Genomic DNA, 20,578 nt, shown 5'->3' with positions numbered 1-20,578 from the left:
GAGGGGGGAAAAAAAAAAGGGAGGGTGATGGACGAGCGCCTCGTCCAATCGCCGAGGCAGATTTGAAAAAAACAAAACAAAACGCTTTTTGAGCTGGACGGCCCTTAAAGGGCCAGGTCTTAATTTTTTTTTTTTAATGTAAAAAAAAAAATCTGTTCGCGTTTCTGAAAGCGCGATCGGAGGATGAGAAGTTTCTTAACGTGAAAAGTAACGCTTTGGTTCAAAAAGAATGGAAATTTGGCCATCCCCTTTATTTCCTTCCTCCCCCTTTAATTTTAAATTCCGCAGTCCTGATTTTTTTTGGCACCAGCTGATGGCTCATTTTTAATGGAAAGGTATATTTTTTTTAAACGACAGGTGTTTTGCTTGCTAACTCTTTTGCGGGATAAATCAATTCGCCTATATTAAACGGGAATTTTGGGAATGCCGTGCATCGTTTAAATAAAAATTAGGATCATATCTATTGCAAATATATATGTATATATATATATATATATATATATATATATGTATGTATGTATGTATGTATGTATTGTTGCAATAGATATGATCCTAATTTTTATTTAAACGATGCATGGCATATATATGTATATATATGTATATATATATATATGTATATATATATATATATATATGTATATATATATGTATATATATATGTGTGTGTGTGTATATATGTGTGTGTATGTATATATATATATATATATATATATATATATATATATATATATATATATACACACACACATATATATATATACATATATATATATATATATATATATATCAAAAAAATAAAGGGAACACAAGCAGAAGACATCCGAGATCTGAATGAATGAAATAGCCTTATTAAATACTTTGTTCGTTACATACAGTAGTTTATACACTGCTCAAACAACTAAAGGGAACACAAAACTACTGTATGTAACGAACAAAGTATTTAATAAGGCTATTTCATTCATTCAGATCTCGGATGTCTTCTGCTTGTGTTCCCTTTATTTTTTTGAGCAGTGTGTGTATGTATATGTGTGTGTGTGTGTGTGTGTGTGTGTATCTTAAGTTTTCGTGGGTGTGCATATGCAAAAAATTAAAATCTCGGGTGTTTTCCCGCATCATTGTAAATAAGTTGGTTAAAATGTTTAAAATCCCAATATATATATATATATATATATATATATATATATATATATGTAGGTCTTTGGTTATTCGGGTCTTCTCCCACGTAAAATTGGAAGTGTCTTGGCGACGTTTCGACGAAGTCTCATTCGTCATCTTCAGGCTGGTGTTCTCGGCTTCGTGCTTCCAGGAGCAAATATATATATATCTTCGTAGTGTATTATGTGTATGTGTATTTTTATGTGTATTTTTCTCTCAGCCAGGTTTTTCCTACATGGACCAAGTTTGCAGCCATAGCTCAGTGAAATCACATCCACTATCCTAGGCTTCTTCAGACAGCAAGCAAGCATTTTGCTGCCTGTTGGGAGACTAATATAGATCTATTTCGGACTGATTGGTCCTCATCAGTTAACCACACCCTTACCATATATTCCCTCCTCATAGAAGAAAGCAAATACTTAGCCTCTATGGGAAGGAAATATATGGTAAGATAGATAGATAGATAGATAGATAGATAGATAGATAGATAGATAGATAGATCTTACCATATATTCCCTCTCTCTCTCTCTCTCTCTCTCTCTCTCTCTCTCTCTCTCTCTCTCTCTCCCTATATATATATATATATATATATATATATATATATATATATATATATATATATAGCCAAGTGCATGTATTGCTTTCCTTTATCATGGAAAAACAGCTAACAGGCTTCACCTGTTGAATGTCTGGCTCTTGTACCAGAAAAACAAAAGTTCTAAAATGATATCTAAAGAAAAAAAAATTGCCCCCATCGTACATACAAATTGTTTTATAACTCCACGTGCTTGCTGAAATCAAGAGATCATTCCCAATCCGAAAAGCATAAATTAAACTTCTGGGCTCCCAAATGGCATGAAATTATGCCAAAATTAGTAAAACTTAACAGAGTTGGAAGGGACCTTGGAGGTCATCTAGTCCAGCCCCCTGCTCAGGCAGGAGACCTGTTAGTCAAGCAAACATATTGTATCCCTTTCCCCTTCCTCATATTGCAACATTGTCTTTGATCTGAAAAGTAGGTAATTCTGGGTAATTTTTTTCCTTAAAAATTATAATTTCCTTATGAATTCCTCCTCTTCTTCTTTTTGGCACAGGAGATCTGGTTTCTAACAGTCTGAGTTTCACATCAGGACTTTCTACGGTGCAATGACTGGCAGCTTAAAGGTGAAGCTGTTGTGTATCCTCTCGGTTTCCACCTGAGAAATATACACAAGATTTTACTAGAAGGAAGGGGGGGGGGGAAATCTTTGGCATTTCTTTGCCCTGATTGAATTTACTTCTTAAGAGTTTCTTGGATAAAGCAACTATATTTTATAGCCCCCTAATTTGAATTAATTAATTGATTAATTAAAATAATTCAATTCATTGAATTAATCAATAATATTTTTCTTCAGTGGCCTTTATTGTCATTGTACACCGTGTATACGACGAAATTGGTTTAGCCTCTACTGATGCAATCCACAACACAAGAAAAATAGAATGAATAAGAAATAGATCAGAATATTATACTGTGTGGGGAAGGTGGTATGAATGGATGCATGATAAAATGAAAGAAAGAGAAAAAGGTGTGTTAAATAAAAGCAAAAAGTAATTTGAAATGTCACCAGAAATATATTTTGTATATAGTTAAAACCACCGCACATCTGATATTAATGGAAATGTTACTATATTTATGTTTTTTTTTTAAAAAAACTCAATAATTAAGTTTTTTCAAAAAAAAAAACTCAATAATTAAGTTTTTTCAAAAAAAAAAAAAGAAATAGATTGGAGTTATTGGAGATGGTTACCAACCGAACGAAATCTCATTTTAATGTTGTTAATGTTCAGTTAAAGTCACGGTAAAGCTATAATTCTTAATCTATTCTATTTATGAAATTGATTTTTATATTTCAAGAAAAGAAACGTAGGATGCCAGCAGTCTTGTTATTTTGAATGGGCTTCCCTAAATGTTTTTTTTTCCCCCAACCCCTGGAGGTGATGAGAGAAATAAAATGAGACAATGAGCAGAAAATTACAATAAAACTACAGCATGTGTATTTCACACCCAGAATCTGAAGGGAATCCCCCTCAATCTCTTTCTCTAACTCAGGATTCATTTAGCATCCGACCCTTAGCCAAATTAGGCGATATGAAATCATGAGGAATTAAATAATAAATTAACCAAGGACTGGAAACACCTGGAACCATTGTTAACTCCAGAACCGGAAACCTATATAAGTCAGAGTTTGTGAGCGAAGCTGAGAAGTGGTTGTGATAAGTTTCTGAAACTTAAGATATTATTAGCTGGCTGCTACAGGCAAGCAGCCTTTTTTTTCCCCCCCACATCTCCAATATGAAGTCTCTCGTGTTTGTGGGGTATGTGCCTTGTTTTATTTCTCATTTTAAAAGCCAGAGAAAAGGGGGGTTGTCTGGGGGGGAAAAAGAGGTGCCTGACTTTTGTTTAGTAAAACTCAAGAGTTGATTCTAAAGGTGTGAAGTCCTTTGAAAATTAGGAAAGCTGAGGGGGGGGGAGAAATGCCTTGGGGCGTGATTAAAAACCAGACCTCAATGTTTGTAATTTGGAGAAAAAGGGGTTGGTTTGTTGGATAGAATTCCCAAATACATTAGTGAAGTTTTTGTTTGGAGAAAGTGAAAGACAGAACTACTCTTTGTAGATTTGTAGTATTTGTTTTAAGGTGGCCCAAATGGGTGAACCGTGTATATAAGAATTGTGACGTCTGCTTCACAGCTGAGCTCTGTTCCTTTAAGCCAACATTCTGGGTTCGCAGCATAAGCCAACATCCTCAAGTTGACCGTAGGGTGGGTTTTTCACAGCCTGCAAGGTTAAATTGTCTTTGGTTACTTTGGGGTTTTAAAGGGTCTTTGTGAAAAGAGCCACGGGGTCAGTTCATGGTTAGGTTTTGTAAACCAAGTGGAGACAGTATGAAGCAGTGGTGGGTTTCAAATTTTTTTACTACGGGTTCTGTGGGTTTGGGTGTGGCAAGAGAAGGATACTGCATAATCTCCATTCCAGAGGTGGGTTTCAGCAGGTTCTGACCAGTTCTGGAGAACCGGTAGTGGAAATTTTGACTAGTTCGGAGAACCGGTAGTAAAAATTCAGACTGGCCCCACCCCCATCTATTCTCTGCCTTCCAAGTCCCAGCTGATTGGGAGGAAATGGGGATTTTGCAGTAACCTTCCCCTGGATTGGGGTGGGAATGGAGATTTTACAGTATCCTGCCCCTGTCACGCCCACCAAGCCACACTCACAGAACCCATAGTAAAAAAATTTGAAACCCACCACTGCTCCATTCCCACCCCACTCCAGGGGAAGGATATTGTAAAATCTCCATTCCTTCCCCAATGGCCAGGTCACGATATTTCGTGATTTTTTCCAGTTCTATTATTATTAGTTTTAGTATTATTAGTATTAGTATTATTAGTATTATTATTATAGTCAATTGAACATTTAAAATTGCGTCACAAATACAATTGACTGGTGCTAATGGTTGATATGGATTGATACGGATTGATACGGATTGCTATTATTATTATTATTATTATTTATTGGTTAATCTTTAGCGAGATTCACAGCTTTTGAGGCTGGTTAATAGCTCAGCAGCTCGAGTCCTAACCAAGGACCTAGGAACTGTTAAGGTATCGTCGGAGGATGTAAGCTTTTATTATTATTATTATTATTATTATTATTATTATTATTATTATTATTATTATTATTATTATTATCCCCTCTGAGTTTTTTTTCCTTCTGTTTACTCATATATTGTATGAATCTCAGTGACTGCCTGGACAAGTCAGGTTCTTCAGAAGTAGGTTTGCCATTGCCTCATTTCTAGGGCTGAGAGTTTGTGGCTGGCCCAAGGTTTACTGTGCCCGAAAGCAGGACTAGAACTCACAGTCTCCCATTTTCTATTCTGATGCCTTGACCGCTACACTAAACTGGTTTGTCTCTTTGGGTTGATAGACCCAATAATAATATTATTGGACTATTATTTATTTGGAATTTTTTTTTTTCAACTTGGCAACTCCCAGATACCCGAAACCTCTGGCAAGCGAGCCCTATGGTCCAAAATGCTCTAACAGAATCTCTTTGATTTTAAAACTGCTTTATTAGCTCTTCACGAACCTTGAATATTTAAAGATAGCTCCCCTTTCTGTTCTGCCTGAAACATAGATCGACGCCTAAAGTAATTTGCTCGTTCAATTTACCCTCTTACTGTTTCTGCGCTAACTTTATGTTTCTTCCTTGCCAGAGAAGATCAAATGATGGTTGCCTACATTTCTTAATTTATTCTCTGGTTTGAGATGTTGCAGGATATAATTCCACCTCAATTTTTCTCTGAAGCCTCATCCTTCTCTCCATCTCATCAATCCAAAGCAAAACTCATTTTGTTTTTTTTTTTGTCTTTTGCCTTTGTTTTTCCAATAGTATCCTATTCTATATTTTGGGGAGCCAGGCAGTGGTGTCCATACCTTTCCCCACAGGTAAGCGTGTTGGTTCTGCGAGGGTAGCGAAGAACATTTACTAATTTTATGTTTTAAATACAAATAGACCCAATTCACTCTTCTGTATTAATCTTCTGCTAATCGGTAATGGTGATTGCCTCATGTTTTTCAAGTTTAGCACTGCTTTCTTCAGCTGAAAATCGATGTGCAAAGAAATGGCGGGAATAGAAATTACTTGCAAAAAATATAAATAACATGCAGGAAGTAGCTATTGAATTTCTGTGCAGACTTAAGCTAATAAAATATTTCTAACAGCTTTTTTTTCGCCATAAATATGTATATATCCAAACTAGACTCTGTTGCTTCTCTGTGTCATATAATTTATGTGGGTATATACATAATTTTGTATTTATCTTGTCTTGTTTATGCAGTGTAAAATTGGAGGTGGTGACTCTTTAAGAGCTGTGAAATTTCATTTTTAATGCATGCCAATTAGTGTATATTCAAAGTGACAATAAAGCCTATTTAGTTTTGTTCTATTCTATTCTATTCTATTCTATTCTATTCTATTCTATTCTACTATTCATTCTATTCTCTTTTATTCTATTCTACTCTACTCTACTCTACTCTACTCTACTCTACTCTACTCCACTCCACTCCACTCCACTCCACTCCACTCCACTCCACTCCACTCCACTCCACTCCACTCCACTTCTATTCTATTCTATTCTATTCTATTCTATTCTATTCTATTCTATTCTATTCTATTCTACTATTCATTCTATTCTATTCTCTTTTATTCTATTCTATTCTATTCTATTCTACTCTACTCCACTCTACTCTACTTCTATTCTATTCTATTCTATTCTATTCTATTCTATTCCATTCCATTCCATTCCATTCCATTCCATTCTTAATAATCTAGACCAGTGTTTCTCAACTGTGGCAAATTTAGCATATTTGGACTTTAAGTCCCAGAATTCCTCAGCCAGCATGGATGGCTGGGGAATTCTGGGAGTTAAGTCCACACATCTTACAATTGTCAATGTTAAGAAATAATGCAAAAAAAGAAAATCCAGACAAGAGCATTAGAATAAGAAATCAAATTTTGCTGGGCTGCCTGTGACATTGGCTCACAGCACAAGCTAGCCTGACTTCTAACACATCCTATTATGGTTTTACGCAGGGGTCAGCAACTCGCGGCTCTGGAGGCGCATGTGGCTCTTTAATCTGCTGCGACTCCCTGTCGCCGGTCGGCTCCACAATTGATAGGGCTTTCGGTTAGGACAGGTAGAGGAAAAAGGATGCCACGCTAGGAGGAGACTCTATGGTGGGGGAACCGGACTTCCGGTTGGCTCCAGAATTGAACGGGGAGCTTCCGGTTAGGACCTTTGTGGCTCTTTGAGTGTTTAAGGTTGCCGACCCCTGGTTTAACGCAATGTGTGAAGCCAGTCTCAAGAATTGCCAGGAGCGATCAGTATAGGTGGCCAGGAAAGAGTTTTCTGGAAGCCACAAAGAACTGGTGGGGTGGAGGGGGGCAATCTTGTTAGATTTTTGTTTGCTTGCTTATTGGAAAAAATATCCCCTTTTCTGAAAGGGACTGTACGGACTGAATGTCGGGACCGCTACTTCTGGATATGGCTGGACAAGTCTGCATTGGGCCAAAATTCTTGGAGTTACAGTGTCTTCAGTAAGTAAATGGGCCGGTAAGGATTTAGGTAGAGTTTAGGTAAGGCTGACCTATTTCTCAACGGCAGAAATATTTAGTGCCTGCTCAAAGGCACATTCCTTGTTCCTGAGTTGGAGTCAACTAAAATAAACATAATAAATTGAGGACCCGGATTGTGGGGGCAATAAGCCAGCTTTCTATAGAACAACAGTGCTTATGGAGGGCCGAAAACCCTAATAAGCATGTATATACATAAAAGTATGCAGGCTATTGCTATAATGCATTGTAAGCCGCCCTGAGTCTACGGAGAAGGGCGGCATATAAATTGGACTAATAATAAATAAATAAATAAATAAATATAGTCCTAAAACCTTAGTGTATAAAACCTGGATAGCTCTGCAGACAAGGCACTGTAATTTAACACCAGCTGTCTGCAATTAAAGTAAGTTCGAATCTCACCAGGCTCAAGGTTGACTCAGCCTTCCATCCTTTCTAAGCTGGGTAAATTGAGGACCCAGTTTGTGGAGGCAATAAGCTGACTTTGTATAAAATATACAAAAGTATGAAGGCTATTGCTTAACGCACTGTAAGCCGCCCTGAGTCTCCAGAGAAGGGTGACATATAAATCAAATTAAAAAAAAAAAAAGTGTAGCCTCAATAACAGAATAGCAGAGTTGGACGGGATCTTGGAGATCTTTTGGTCCAGTCCTCTGTTCAAGCAGGTGACCCTATCTAGTGGTGGGATTCGAACTTTTTTTACTATCAGTTCTATGGGCATGGCTTGGTGGGCATGGCAGGGGAAGGATACCGTAAAAACTCCATTCCCACCCCACTCCAGGGAAAGGTTACTGCAAAATCCCCATTTCCTCCCGATCAGCTTGGACTCGGGAGGCGGAGAATAGATGGGGGCGGGGCCAGCCAGAGGTGGTATTTGCCGGTTTCTCCGAACTACTCAAAATTTCCGCTACCGGTTCTCCAGAACTGGTCAGAACCTGCTAAATACCACCTCTGCCCTAGAGCATTTCAGGCAAATGGCTGGCCAATCTCTTCTTGAAAATCTCCAATGTTGGATCACCCACAACTTCTGGAGGCCACCTGTTCCACTGATTCATTATTCTCATTGTCAAGAGATGTCCCAAAAGTGCTTTTTCAAGAGGCAACTGGATTTTCTGGGCTTTCTTTGAATATGTTTTGCTTCTCATCCAAGAAGCTTCTTCAGCTAGTGGGATGAGAAGCGAAACGTCTTTAAAGAAAAATCAGGAAGTCCAGTTGCCTCTTGAAAAATCACCAATGGGACAACCATGATCTAGATCAGTGATGGCTAACCTTTTCCGGACCGAGTGCCCAAAACGCGCGGCCAAATCTCCAAAATGGAATGAACGCCCCCCGCATGTGCTCTGCCCCCGCATAAGTCCCGCGTATGCTCCTATGCATCCTGCACGTGTCCTGCCCCTGCATATGCACGGCAGAGAGCTGCCAACCAGCTGGCTGGTGGGAGGCACGCGCGCATGCGTGGTGGAGCTGAACTGGGGCGACGGCTCCCGTGCCCACAGAGAGGGCGCTGAGTGCCACCTGTGGCACACGTGGCATGGGTTCGCCATCACGGACCTGGATGACTGATAATCTCCATAGACACTGTCAAGAGATTTCTCCTTAGTTCTAGGTTGCTTCTCTCCTTGATTAGTCTCCACCCGTTGCTTCTTGTCCTGCCTTCAGGTGCTTTCGAGAATAGCTTGACTCTCTCTTCTTTGTGGCAGCCCCTGAGATATTGGGACACTGCTATCATGTCACCCCCTGGTCCTTCTTTTCATACACCATACCAGGGGTGAAATGCTCCCGGTTTGGACTGGCTCGGGCAAGTAGGTAGCAATGATGGCCGGTGGTTTGGAGAACCAGTAGCAATGGCAGCTGGAGGCTCCATCCACTCGCCCCATCACTCGCCCCCACGGAGAGGGCTCGCAACTTGGGCGTCCTCCTGGATGCACGGCTGTCTTTAGAAGACCATGTGACGGCCGTGGCCAGGAGGGCTTTTTATCAGGTTCGCCTGATACGCCAGTTGCGTCCCTTTCTAGATCGGGACTCCCTACGCACGGTCACTCAGGCACTCGTCACCTCCCGCCTGGACTACTACAACGCTCTCTACATGGGGCTCCCCCTGGGGTGCACCCGGAGGCTCCAGCTGGTCCAGAATGCGGCCGCGCGGGGGATTATGGGAGCAATGGGGCGCTCCCATGTGACACCTCTCCTGCGCGAGCTGCACTGGCTCCCGGTGGTCTTCCGGGTGCGCTTCAAGGTGTTGGTGACCACCTTTAAAGTGCTCCATGGCTTAGGGCCAGGGTATTTACGAGACCACCTTCTGCCACCAATAGCCTCCCACCGGCCAGTACGCTCGCACAGAGTGGGCCTCCTCAGGGTGCCGTCCGCCAGACAGTGTCGGCTGGCGACCCCCAGGGGGAGAGCCTTCTCTGTGGCGGCACCCGCCCTCTGGAACAACCTCCCCCCAGAGATATGTACAATATCAGACCTCCGGACTTTTCGTCAGGTCCTGAAAACTTATTTATTTCAACTAGCCGGGCTGGCTTGATCCCACAGTTTTTTGGGTTAAATTTTAATTGCTTTTAAATTGGGTTTGTTCTTAAATCGCGGCCAAAAATATTTAATTATTTTAAATTGCTTTTAAATTTTGTATGTTTTGTTTTTATTCCGGCTGTTCGCCGCCCTGAGTCCTGTTGGAGAAGGGCGGTATATAAATTGAAATAAATAAATAAATAAATAAATGCACCATTCCCTGACTCTGGCCTTGCCGCGGAGCCGCTGCCTGCTCGCCCTTCGCCACGCGGGGGATCCTACGTCTCACCTTTCTCCCGCGGCTGGCTGTCAGGGAAGGCAAGCGCCCGAAAGTTACTGGAGTCGCTCACTCTCCTTCTTGAATGAACTGCTCTGGTCCACGCACCGTCTGCGCAAGCGCACACCGTTTATTTAATTCAGCGGCAGGTTGGATGTGGGCTTGCGCAGCCGGCGTGTGGACCAGAGCGGCTCATTCAAGAAGGAGAGTGAGCGACTCCGATATTTTTGGGGTGCTTTCCTTCCCTGACAGCCAGCCGCGGGAGAAAGGTGAGCAGTAGGAGTCGGGGAATGGGGCGGGTGAACGGAGCCACGTGGCAAAGGGCGAGCAGGCAGTGGCTCCGTGGCAAGGCTGAAGTCGGGGACTGGTGCATTCCCCGACTCCGGGGAATGAGGCGGGTGAGCGGAGCCGTGGGAGAAAGGTAAGGACACGCCGGCAGAATAGAAATTTAAAAATTTTTCTCTACCTGTTCTGTGGCCGTGGCTTGATGGGAGGGGGTCTTGTGACTGAGTGGGCATGGCTGTGAATGACATTGAGTTGGCCATGCCCACTCAGTCACAGGACACCCCCCCCTCCAAGCCACGCCCACAGAACCGGTAGGGAAAAATTTTAGATTTCACCCCTACACCATACCTATTGTGATCGTATGGTGAACCCCAAGAGTGGAAGATGCTACAGAACTGTCTTGGATAATGAATTTGTTTCTGCCTTTCCTTAGATGAACTTGGCCAGAGTATCTCTGTGACTGATTACATCGCTACCCAGTGCGGATTCACCCATGGCGTCGACCTCTATGGAAACCCGGAAATCCGTATCTCATTCCTAGCTTGTTCCGTCCGCAATGTGGTAAGACTTATGCCCTGACTTGCTTGAAGCTGGGCTTGGAGAGGTTGTAAATCAGATTCTGTAGGGATGAGGGGACCCACGACAGGGATTTTGTAACTTGTGAACTAACATTGTTTGTTTGTATTTGAAGTTGAACTTGTTTTCTCTCTTTTAAAATGATGTCCGGGTTCATTACAGATTGGAATGGAAGAATAGCTTTTAACATTCTTAAATTGAAAAGATAAAACTGGTTGGAGACTAGCTCCAGATAAGAAAAAAAAGAAAGTTTCTTAATACAAATTGTGGATCTGGTTTATCTCTTTCGTGAACTCTAAACAACCTTTTTCCTTGACCATTTACGCCCCTTCTGACATCAGACCTCATTTTAATGAACATGTGTGATATTATGGGATACAAACATGTCACCTGTTTGACTACATGTAACTGATTTCCTTTTTTTAAAAAAAAAGTTATTCAATTTTATTTCTTATACACATAATATAAAATGTACATTTTCATATACATAATTAATGATACATATACCTGTTTTCCTTAAAGAAAGCATTAAAATAAGACATTTTAATTACATTCGAAGTTGCTCTTTTACCCTTTCTTCCCTCATTTCACAACAAACCTTCTCCTCTTTCCCTTCCTTCCATCCGCTCCTCTCCTACTTTCTCCTTCCTCCTCTCCTACCTCATCCTACTTCCCCTTCCTTTCCCCCACTCCTCTCTTCTTTTCCCCCTTCTCACCTTCTCTCCTACTCCTGTCCCCTACCCTTCCTTCCTCTCCTTTTCCCTTTCTTCACCTCCCTCTCCTCTTTCTACCCTCTCCTCCTCTCTCCTTTCTATCTTCTTTGCTGTGGAATATTCTTCTTGTTTGGTATCCAAGCAACTCCTGTATTCTAATAGTATATACTTTCTTTCGATTTCTTTTCAGATTTCTTTTATCTATCAGTATTATCATCATAATTCTACATTTATTCGTATTATCTTCTTTTTTTTTCCCCTCCCATCCCCCTTTTTCATTTACTCTGGTGTCATCTGGGTTTCTATTTCTTTTTTATTCTCTCCCTCGTTGAACTTTCTTTTATCTAACTCATTTATCTATCCTCTTATCTTCATATTTCTTGGAACTGATTTCCTATGCAAAGGGGAGGGTTACATTTATCCTGTCCAATCATCTTTCCTACCTGCATTTCCTTTCTTGCGTTATCTATAAAAAGGAATGTAAGATGGGCCTCGAGGTTCTCCTTTTTCCTAGAGAGATCCCACTTTATCAGGGTACTCTAATAAACTGCTTTTAAATGATCTTCCGACTTGGTTGCTTGTTGGGAAGGTAAACTGAGGCAGAACCTGGAGCCAGATTTGGCTATCAGTATGAAGAATGGAAATCTTCCCCAAGAAAGCAAAGGGCCTTTTCAGATTTGGAAAAAAACCCCAAGGATTTCCCCCTGTTTCCTTGGAGAAGGGACTGCAAAGGAAATTTGGAAGCTTAAGGCTGGATTGGGAATTTTAAAACCCATAAACTCTTCCAGTTGGCCTGGCCACCAAATGGAGGTGGCTGCTAGATTGATGGCAGTCTCCACACACCCCTTGGTCTCTGTTTTCCACAAATACATCTTTTTTTGGTTATCATAATGATGCAACAAGGGGACACGGTGGCTCGGTGGCTAAGACGCTGAGCTTCGGCAGTTCAGCGGTTCGAATCCCTAGTGCCGCGTAAAGGGGTGAGCTCCCGTTACTTGTCCCAGCTTCTGCCAACCTAGCAGTTCGAAATCACGTAAAAAGTGTAAGTAAAAAAAAATAGGGACCACTTTTGGTGGGAAGGTGTAACAGCGTTCTGTGCGCTTTTGGTGTTTAGTCATGCCGGCCACATGACCATGGAGACATCCTCGGACAGTGCTGGCTTCTTCGGCTTTGAAACGGAGATGAGCACTGCCCCCTAGAGTCGGGAACGACTAGCACATATGTGCGAAGGGAACCTTTACCTCTAATGATGCACTAGTCTTGTGTTCTTCCGTCATTGTTTATTTTATTCTATTATTTTATATCTGTTGTGTTGACACTCCTTTCAGTTTCTTCCTTTTCATTATTGCAAGGCAGTTAGACAGTGGTGGGTTCTAACCAGCTTTACTACCGGTTCTCTTTGTGCGTGTGCTTCGCGCGCGATCGCCTCTTCGGTCACACGCTTCGCGCAAGAGCGTTGCGAATCTGCCCAGCTGAGGTGCGGCAATCCGCTGTGCCGCACCTCTCAGCTGGTCGAAAAAAGAAGAAATATAAGGACGGAATGACGCGGGGGCAGGCGGGAGGGCCCAGCTCCCGAAGAAAGAGAACCGGTTCGGTGACGTAATAGTGTCACCACTACCGGCTCGGCCGAACCGGGCTAGACCGGGAGCAACCCACCACTGCGCTTAGAGTAACCCCACAGTGAGACAAGACAGCAAATAAATTGCAAATAAATAAATAATAAAATAAATACAGATAAGTGCTCGGCTTAACAACAGTTCATTTTTAGTGACTGTTCAACGATTACGTCACTGAAAAAAGGGATTTATTATGACCACTTACGACTGTTGCAGAAATTCCATAGGTCATGTTTATCAAAATTTGGATGTTTGGCAACCGACTCATATTTATGACGGTTGCGGTGTCCCGCGAATTTCTGACAAACAAAGTCAAGAGGGGAAACTAGGTTCACTTTACAACGATGTTACTAACTTAACTGCAGCGATTCACTTAACCACAGTGGCTAGGAAGGTCATAAAATGGGGTAATATTCCCTTAACAACCGTCTCATTTAGCAACAGGAATTTTGGGCTCCATCATGGTTGTAAGACGTTGAGGGCTACCTGTAAGTCATTACAAACCCTGCTAAACCAATAAAAATAAAAGTTGCCCTCAGATCAAGCTTGACTCGTGATGATTGCATTTCTGAAGTTCTGGAGAAGTTTCAGAGAGCTCTTTGCTTCCTCTTAAGATGTCCTTTTTCTTTCTTTCTTTTCTTTATTTATTTTTTTATTGCACTTTTTCTCCAACTCTGTTGTTTTGTTCTGTTTTGTTCTATTCTATTCTATTCTATTCTATTCTATTCTATTCTATTCTATTCTATTCTATTCTATTCTTTATATATCTCTTACTTATTTAACAGATTTGTGACATTATTCATACAACTAGAATCAATATTCAATACATTATATTTAGAATAATGTAAAAGAATGCTTAGAAATATAATGTATACATTTATACTGTATTTCTAACATTCTATTCAGGGGTGGGTTCTAAAATTTTTTACTACAGGTTCTGTGGGCGTGGCTTATTTTGTGGGCGTGGCTTGATGGTCATGTGACAATTCTTTAGGATTTAGCAGAGGTACTGGTCTACCAGGCTTTTAACTGCTTGTAGAGCTGTACCAGTCTACTCATTTATTTTTGGAGGCACCAGTCTACTCATTTGTTTTTGCAGGCACCGGTCTACTCATTTGTTTTAACACTGATCAGCTGTAGGGTGACCCTTTGAAGCCCCGCGGCAAAAGTTTAAACAGTTTTTTTTCCCTCTAGCTGATCAGCTGGGACTCAGGAGGCAGCAATAGATTGGGGGTGGGGGCCAAATAAAAGGTAAGAATAATGCAGGGGGGGCAGGGGACGGGGGGCAGAACCGGTTCAGTGATGTCATATCATCACCGCTACCAGCTCGGCGGAACTGGGATGAACCTGCCACTGATTCTATTCCTTTATCTACATTTCCATTCCTTATTTCTATTATCTATCCATTCATACCATTTCTCCCATACTGCGTAATAATCCGACTCATCCTTTCCCTTTAACTCTAATGTGAGTTTGTCCATTTCCATGCAATCAAATATTTTTTGAACTACTAATCCCTCTGGTGGTATACTATCTTTCTTCCAATTCTGCGCAAAGGCAATCCTTGCCGCCGTTAATATATGTCACATCAAATATTTTATCCAGGGGTGAAATCTACTTACCTTCCTTACTGGTTTGGAAGTGTACACACCACTTTGGAAGTTTGTTTACTGGTTTACTGGTTTATTGGTACTGGTTTACTGGTTTGGAAGGTAAAGCGCGCAGACCTTTTGACACCCGGCCGGGTGGGCGGAGCTATGCTCCGCCGTCGCTACCGGATCGCCGAACCACCGGCCAAGATTGCTACCGGATCGGGCGATCTGGTCCGATCCGGGAGCATTTCACCCCTGATTTTATCTTTCTATTATATTTTGCCCTAAATATCCCCAGGAGAAACAATTCCAGTTTAAGTTCTATTTGACACTTGGTTAAATCCTGCAACCATTCCTGTATCTTCGTCCAATATCTTTTTGCTTTGGGGCATGACCACCATGAGTGAAAGAAGGTACCTTGTCTCTCTTTACATTTCCAACATTTTGGATTTGAATTTGGATACACCTTGGCCAGCGTCGCTGGCGAGACGTCCTTTTTCATTCCCCATCCATCCTTAAGCTTTTGAATTTTTCTTGTCCCTTATCCAAGTATTAGAACTTGGACCTAACGGGAAAATTCCTTTTAGAAGAGAATATTTGTAGCTTGGGGTGTTAAACTACGGGATCCTTTTTGAGCTTGGTTGTCGTCTTGCAGACGTTTCATTACCAAACTAGGTAATATCATCAGTGCAACAACCACCAACCTCAGAAAGCACCAAGGAACCCAGAGTTCATTTTTCCCAATGTTCTCAAGCTAATGGCAGCTGGGTGTGCTAAGTCGGAAAGAGTGATAGATCCAGACGTTCAGCCCTAAGGTTGCTTCCAAAGCTGTTATGTTCTTCAACACAACTGAGACTTTTTAGTGACAGCAAATACTTTTTAAATCCCCTTCTTCAGTTTGACAAGGATTTCAGCATCCGGCTCCAGGTGGAAATTACCAGCCTTGATAACGTAACTGCTGCTTATGAAGTGTCCATGAATTGTCCCCTCGATGCCCCATGGAGCCCTCGTGAGATTGTTTGTGAGGAAAATTACATGGAGGTGAGTAAAATCAAAATGCAATTTATCAATTTATTTATCAGGGAACTGCGCAGCAGGTGTCCGAATGGCGTCAAAAAAGCTGACCCGAACTGGTAGTTTGACATCAGTGGTCAAATCCGATTTCTTTTACTACCGGTTCTGTGGGCGTGGCTTGGTGGGCATGGTGTGGTGTGGCTTGGTGGGAGTGGCTTGGTGGGCGCGGCAGGGGAAGGATACTGCAAAATCCCCATTCCCTCCCCACTCCAGGGGGAAGGATACTGCAAAATCTCCATTCCCACCCCACTGGGGCCAGCCAGAGGTGGTATTTGCCAGTTTTCCGAACTGCTCAAAATTTCCGCTACCGGTTCTCCAGAACCTGTCAGAACTTGCTGGATTTCACCCCTGTTTGACATGAATAAATATATTTTGAGTCTCTGTATACAGCAAACAAGATAGTCAGGCACATCACTACACCATGAAGTCAATCTCAGAACAGCATACAGAGACCGCCGAAGAAAAAGATGGGGGGGAGGGAAATGCCCCCTCCACAGCAACCAGTCGCAGCACAGATTTTCTCACGCGGGAGCCATCACTCTCCAACCAATCAACTATAATGTATAACCCCCTGTTCCAGCTACTAAATATGAATATTTTAACGTTATTGTTCTGCCCCAGCTATGGATCCCAAAGAACATAGCACACACAAAGTTTGTACAAAACTTAATTTATTAAAATAACTCAGTCTTTTTCAAAACAAAGGCTGTTAATAAACTTTCTTAACAACCTACAAGAAACCAATGATAAAGTAATCACAATCTTACTAAGGTTGGCAGAAAGCCCAGAAGCAATTTGCAGAGAATCCAGACGCAAAGTAGAGTGAACTAAAGTTGTTCCCTACAAATTGCTTCAGTCAGCGTTCCTCCTTAAATAAGCTAAGGGAGTGGCCAATTAGCCCCAAGCCTTAGTCTCGAGGAGACCTCCTCCTGAGGAGCCAATCCTGCCTTTTGGCAGCTTTGTGCGCCCGTGCATTGAGAAAAGGTTCCTCCTCTTCATCCTCTTCACTTAAAGGAGCCTCTGGAGGTTCTGAAGGCCCTGACTGAATCCCTGCCTCTGGCACCACATCTTCAGCCTCTTCGCTGTCTGACTCAAGTGCCAGCTGCACAGGCTGCTGGCGCAGCACCGCACCAGCCTTCTCGTCGTCGGGATCAGCAACAATCCGCGCAGGCCACTGGCGGGCCACAACAATATCTCAGGGGCTGCCACAAAGAAGAGAGAGTCAAGCTATTCTCTAAAGCATAGGAAGGCAGGACAGAAACTAATCAAGCAGAGAAGCAACCTAGAACTAGGAGAAATTTCCTGAAAGTGGGAACAATTAACCACTGGAAAAGCGTGCCTCCAGGAGTTGTGGGGGCTCCATCACTGGAGGTTTTTAAGAAGCGATAGGACAGCCATTTGTCTGGAATGGCCTAGGGCAGTGATGGCTAACCTTTTTGCCATCATGTGCCAGGAAGGGGGGGGGCGGTGGAGGTTCATGCACACTTGTGCCCACACCCATAATTCTATGCGCCCTGCGCATACGCACACAACCCTCCCCCCCCCACTCCTGGCACGTGATGGCCTGGTAGGCCCGGTTTTCTTTCTCACCTGGCTCCAGATCCTCTCTATGCATCTGGGGAGGGCGAAAACAGCCTTCCCCATCCCCTTGGAGGCTCTCCAGAGGCACGAAATGACCCATTTCCCAACTTCCGGTTGGACAGGAAGTGATGTTTTTTGCTGTCCCCAGCCTCCAGAGACTCCTAGAGAGGCCTCCGGAGGGCCTCCGAAGTGGTGGGGAAGGCTGTTTTCACCCTCCCCAGATGCATAGAGGATTTGGAGCCAGGTGAGAAAGAAAAACGGGCCTTCCCCCCTCCCCCAGGCCCTCTGGCGGCAGGAAACAGTGTGTTTCCCAACTTCTGGTGGGCCCAGAAGGCCCAAAAATCAGCTGGAGCTGAGCTGGCGTGCCAGGTGACATAGCTCCTTGTGCCACCTGTGGCATGCGTGCCATAGGTTCGCCATCATGGGCCTAGGGTCTCCTGGTTGAGGGGTCAGACTAGAAGACCTCCAAGGTCCCTTCCAACTGTGTTATTCTGTATTCTGAGAGAGATGGAGAGATAGGTATTCAGCTGCTAATGTTGCTTTCATTCCAGGTTTCTGTCCGGCGAGCCGTCCCAGGAATAGCGAATGATGCCTTGAACGACGATTGGATGGCAGTGTGGCCTGTGGTAAGGATGCTGGGGGTGTAGAGTTGGATTAAAATTGGAGTATGTCAGACCTGCGACAATTTAAACCTCTAATTAGAAACAACCCTTGGCTCCATTTGTTGAGAAAGCTATAGTTTTATTAGAAGCCAAGTGTATTGCAGTATTGCGAGGCCAGAACTGAGAATCGCGAACCAAAATCCCCAAGTTCTATTTTTCCCTTCCTTAAATGTCTCTTGCTGCCCAGTGTAACCAACGAGGTTCAGCAAGATGTTTTCATAAAGGTCAGTCCAAGTGCAGTTTAGTATGCAGCTCCCTCCTTCTTCCAGCTGGGTGACCTTGAGGCAGCGCCTTGAGAAGGCACAGTCACTTACTTTCATTTTCCCAAGCATCTCCCCCCTCCGTTCCCCCTCCCCACAGTTCATGGCACTCTGTTACTGCATAGCAGCAAAGCACAAGCAAGTATAAGACGGCAGCTGACAGAGTAATAGAAAGGGGAAATTTGGTACTTTTTGTTGTGACCTAGGCTTCCTGAGTCATTAAAACACACAAGTAGTCCCAAAAACCTCTTTTATTGCAACAACTGTGAATTACGTTCATTCACAGCTGAGTCCCAATTAGTTGCAAAAAGTCTTTCGGAAGAAGTCCTTCGGGATAATCATCAACCTTTCTCTCCCTTGACACTCTGCCAAAGACCTACTTGGCAAAGCCACACGGAGTCCAGAATCAAACAGAGATGCCGACTGGGAACAGAATTAACAACGTTGCTTTCCTGCAAAGGGCCCACGTGCCTTTGCTCCTCTTTTAAGCCTTATGGGAGGGGCCAATCATCTCCAGGCCTTACTTCCGAGTCGTCCCTTTTGTTTTAGCTGTTCTTGCTTTCTGGCAGCTCTGTGCATGTGCACACTAGGAACCGGCTCCTCCTGCTCCTTTGCCTCTCTGCTGTCCGACTCTGGAGGCTCCGGAGTCCGCGCATAACTCCCAGATGATCCTGACCCCATCTCTACCTTCAATGCAGAGCCCTCATCCGAGCCTTCCCCAGACTTCAGGACTGGCCCATGTTCCTCCCCAGCCTCCTCACTGTCCGATTCTGCTCCCAGCTCTGCAGGCTGCTGGAGGACCACAACGCTCTTCTTTGGTGTAATTGATGCTGGCTGGGGAATTCTGGGAATTGAAGTCCACACACCTCCAGGTTTTCAAAGTTGAGGAACACTGAAGTAGACACCAAGATCCTCCAGGTGTGGGGACTTCAACTTCCTGAATTTTCAGCAATGGGGTGGGTGGGAAATTTGGGAAGATGGCGTTTATACTTCTTTAGGATACTTGATTTAGAGAAGGTCTCATTTTTCCTTTGCCTGGAAAGATACCACTACAGTTATCTTGTGTCAGGATTCTGGCTTTGGAGTTAGAAATAGCTGTGGACGAGTGAGAAGGAGACATCTTTGGTTCTGGCAGCTGCCTTAGCTTCACAACATCTGTCTCCAGATGTCTCAGGCTCCACAGCATCTACCGGTATATTGGTGGCTTCACTGATCCCTGAACTTCCTGGCAGGAATAGCAATAGCACTTAGACTTATATACTGCTTCACAGTGCTTTACAGGACTCTCTAAGCCGTTTACAGAGTCAGGATATTTTCCCCCAACAATCTGGGTCCTCATTTTACCGACCTCAGAAGGATGGAAGGCTGAGTCAAGCTTGAGCCTGGTGAGAGTCGATCTGCCAAATTGCAGGCAGCCGGCAGTCAGCAGAAGTAGCCTGCAGGACTGCACTCTAACCACTGCGCCACCGCGGCTCTTCGGAAACTTCATAAAAGCTTGTATCTCCTAGAACAGAAGTCAGCAACCTGCGGCTCTGGAGCTGCATGTGGCTCTTTCATCTCTCTGCTGTGGCTCCCTGTCGCTCAAAATATGCATCACAACCCCCAATGTGTGATACCCTCCTGCACATGATTTATTGTGCTTTTTGACCCCCGGTAGGCCAACCATGGATAAATCCAAGAAAATAAATGTTTCAGAAGAAAACAGAACGTTTAATTCAACTACATATGCCAATTCTGTGGCCGCTCAGGAAATAGTCAGGCACAGGAAGGGTTTTGTGACTCCCGGTGTTTTTTTTTCTGTGGGAAATGAGTCTAAATGACTCTTTAAGTTTGCCAACCCTTGTCCTAGAACAGCGATGGCTAATCTTTTTGCCGTCGGGTGTCAAAAGTGGGGGGAGCTTGGGGGGGTTGTGCACACACCCATAATTCAATGCCCCCCCGCACATGCATGTGCAACATGTCAGCAAAAAGGTGAGCCCGGTAGGCCCGTTTTTCGCTCTCCGCAGGCTCCAGAGGCTTTCTTGGAGCCTGGGGAGGGCAAAAACAGCCTTACACACACACACCCCGGATGCCCTCCGGAGGCCGGAAACGGCCCACTTCCCAACTT

The 20,578-nt window shown here is 43.4% G+C and overlaps 1 protein-coding gene across 3 annotated transcripts in view; it reads left to right on the top strand.

Moving 5' to 3' along the window:
• The first annotated feature begins 18 nt into the window (after positions 1–18).
• Positions 19–20,578, top strand: part of LOC117679697 (uncharacterized) — a 54,525-nt gene continuing 33,965 nt past the window's right edge. Inside the window, exons 1-6 of one of the 3 annotated variants that reach the window (XM_060684400.2) lie at positions 19–335; positions 5,582–5,637; positions 7,196–7,288; positions 10,831–10,958; positions 15,792–15,935; positions 18,101–18,175. In XM_060684400.2, coding sequence (XP_060540383.2) covers positions 328–335; positions 5,582–5,637; positions 7,196–7,288; positions 10,831–10,958; positions 15,792–15,935; positions 18,101–18,175 — 504 coding nt within the window. In that variant the 5' untranslated portion in view covers positions 19–327. Of the gene's footprint in view, positions 336–2,254; positions 2,320–3,343; positions 3,511–5,581; positions 5,638–7,195; positions 7,289–10,830; positions 10,959–15,791; positions 15,936–18,100; positions 18,176–20,578 lie in introns of those variants that run through there. The other 2 variants (XM_087893830.1, XM_087893829.1) reach the window with 2 other exon arrangements.

Source organism: Pantherophis guttatus, chromosome 4 (genome assembly GCF_059756535.1).
Source record: "Pantherophis guttatus breed Tessera chromosome 4, ASM5975653v1, whole genome shotgun sequence".
NCBI lineage: Eukaryota > Metazoa > Chordata > Lepidosauria > Squamata > Colubridae > Pantherophis > Pantherophis guttatus.
Note: the sequence above shows the minus strand (reverse complement) of the source record. Positions and strands in the feature narration are given on the sequence as shown.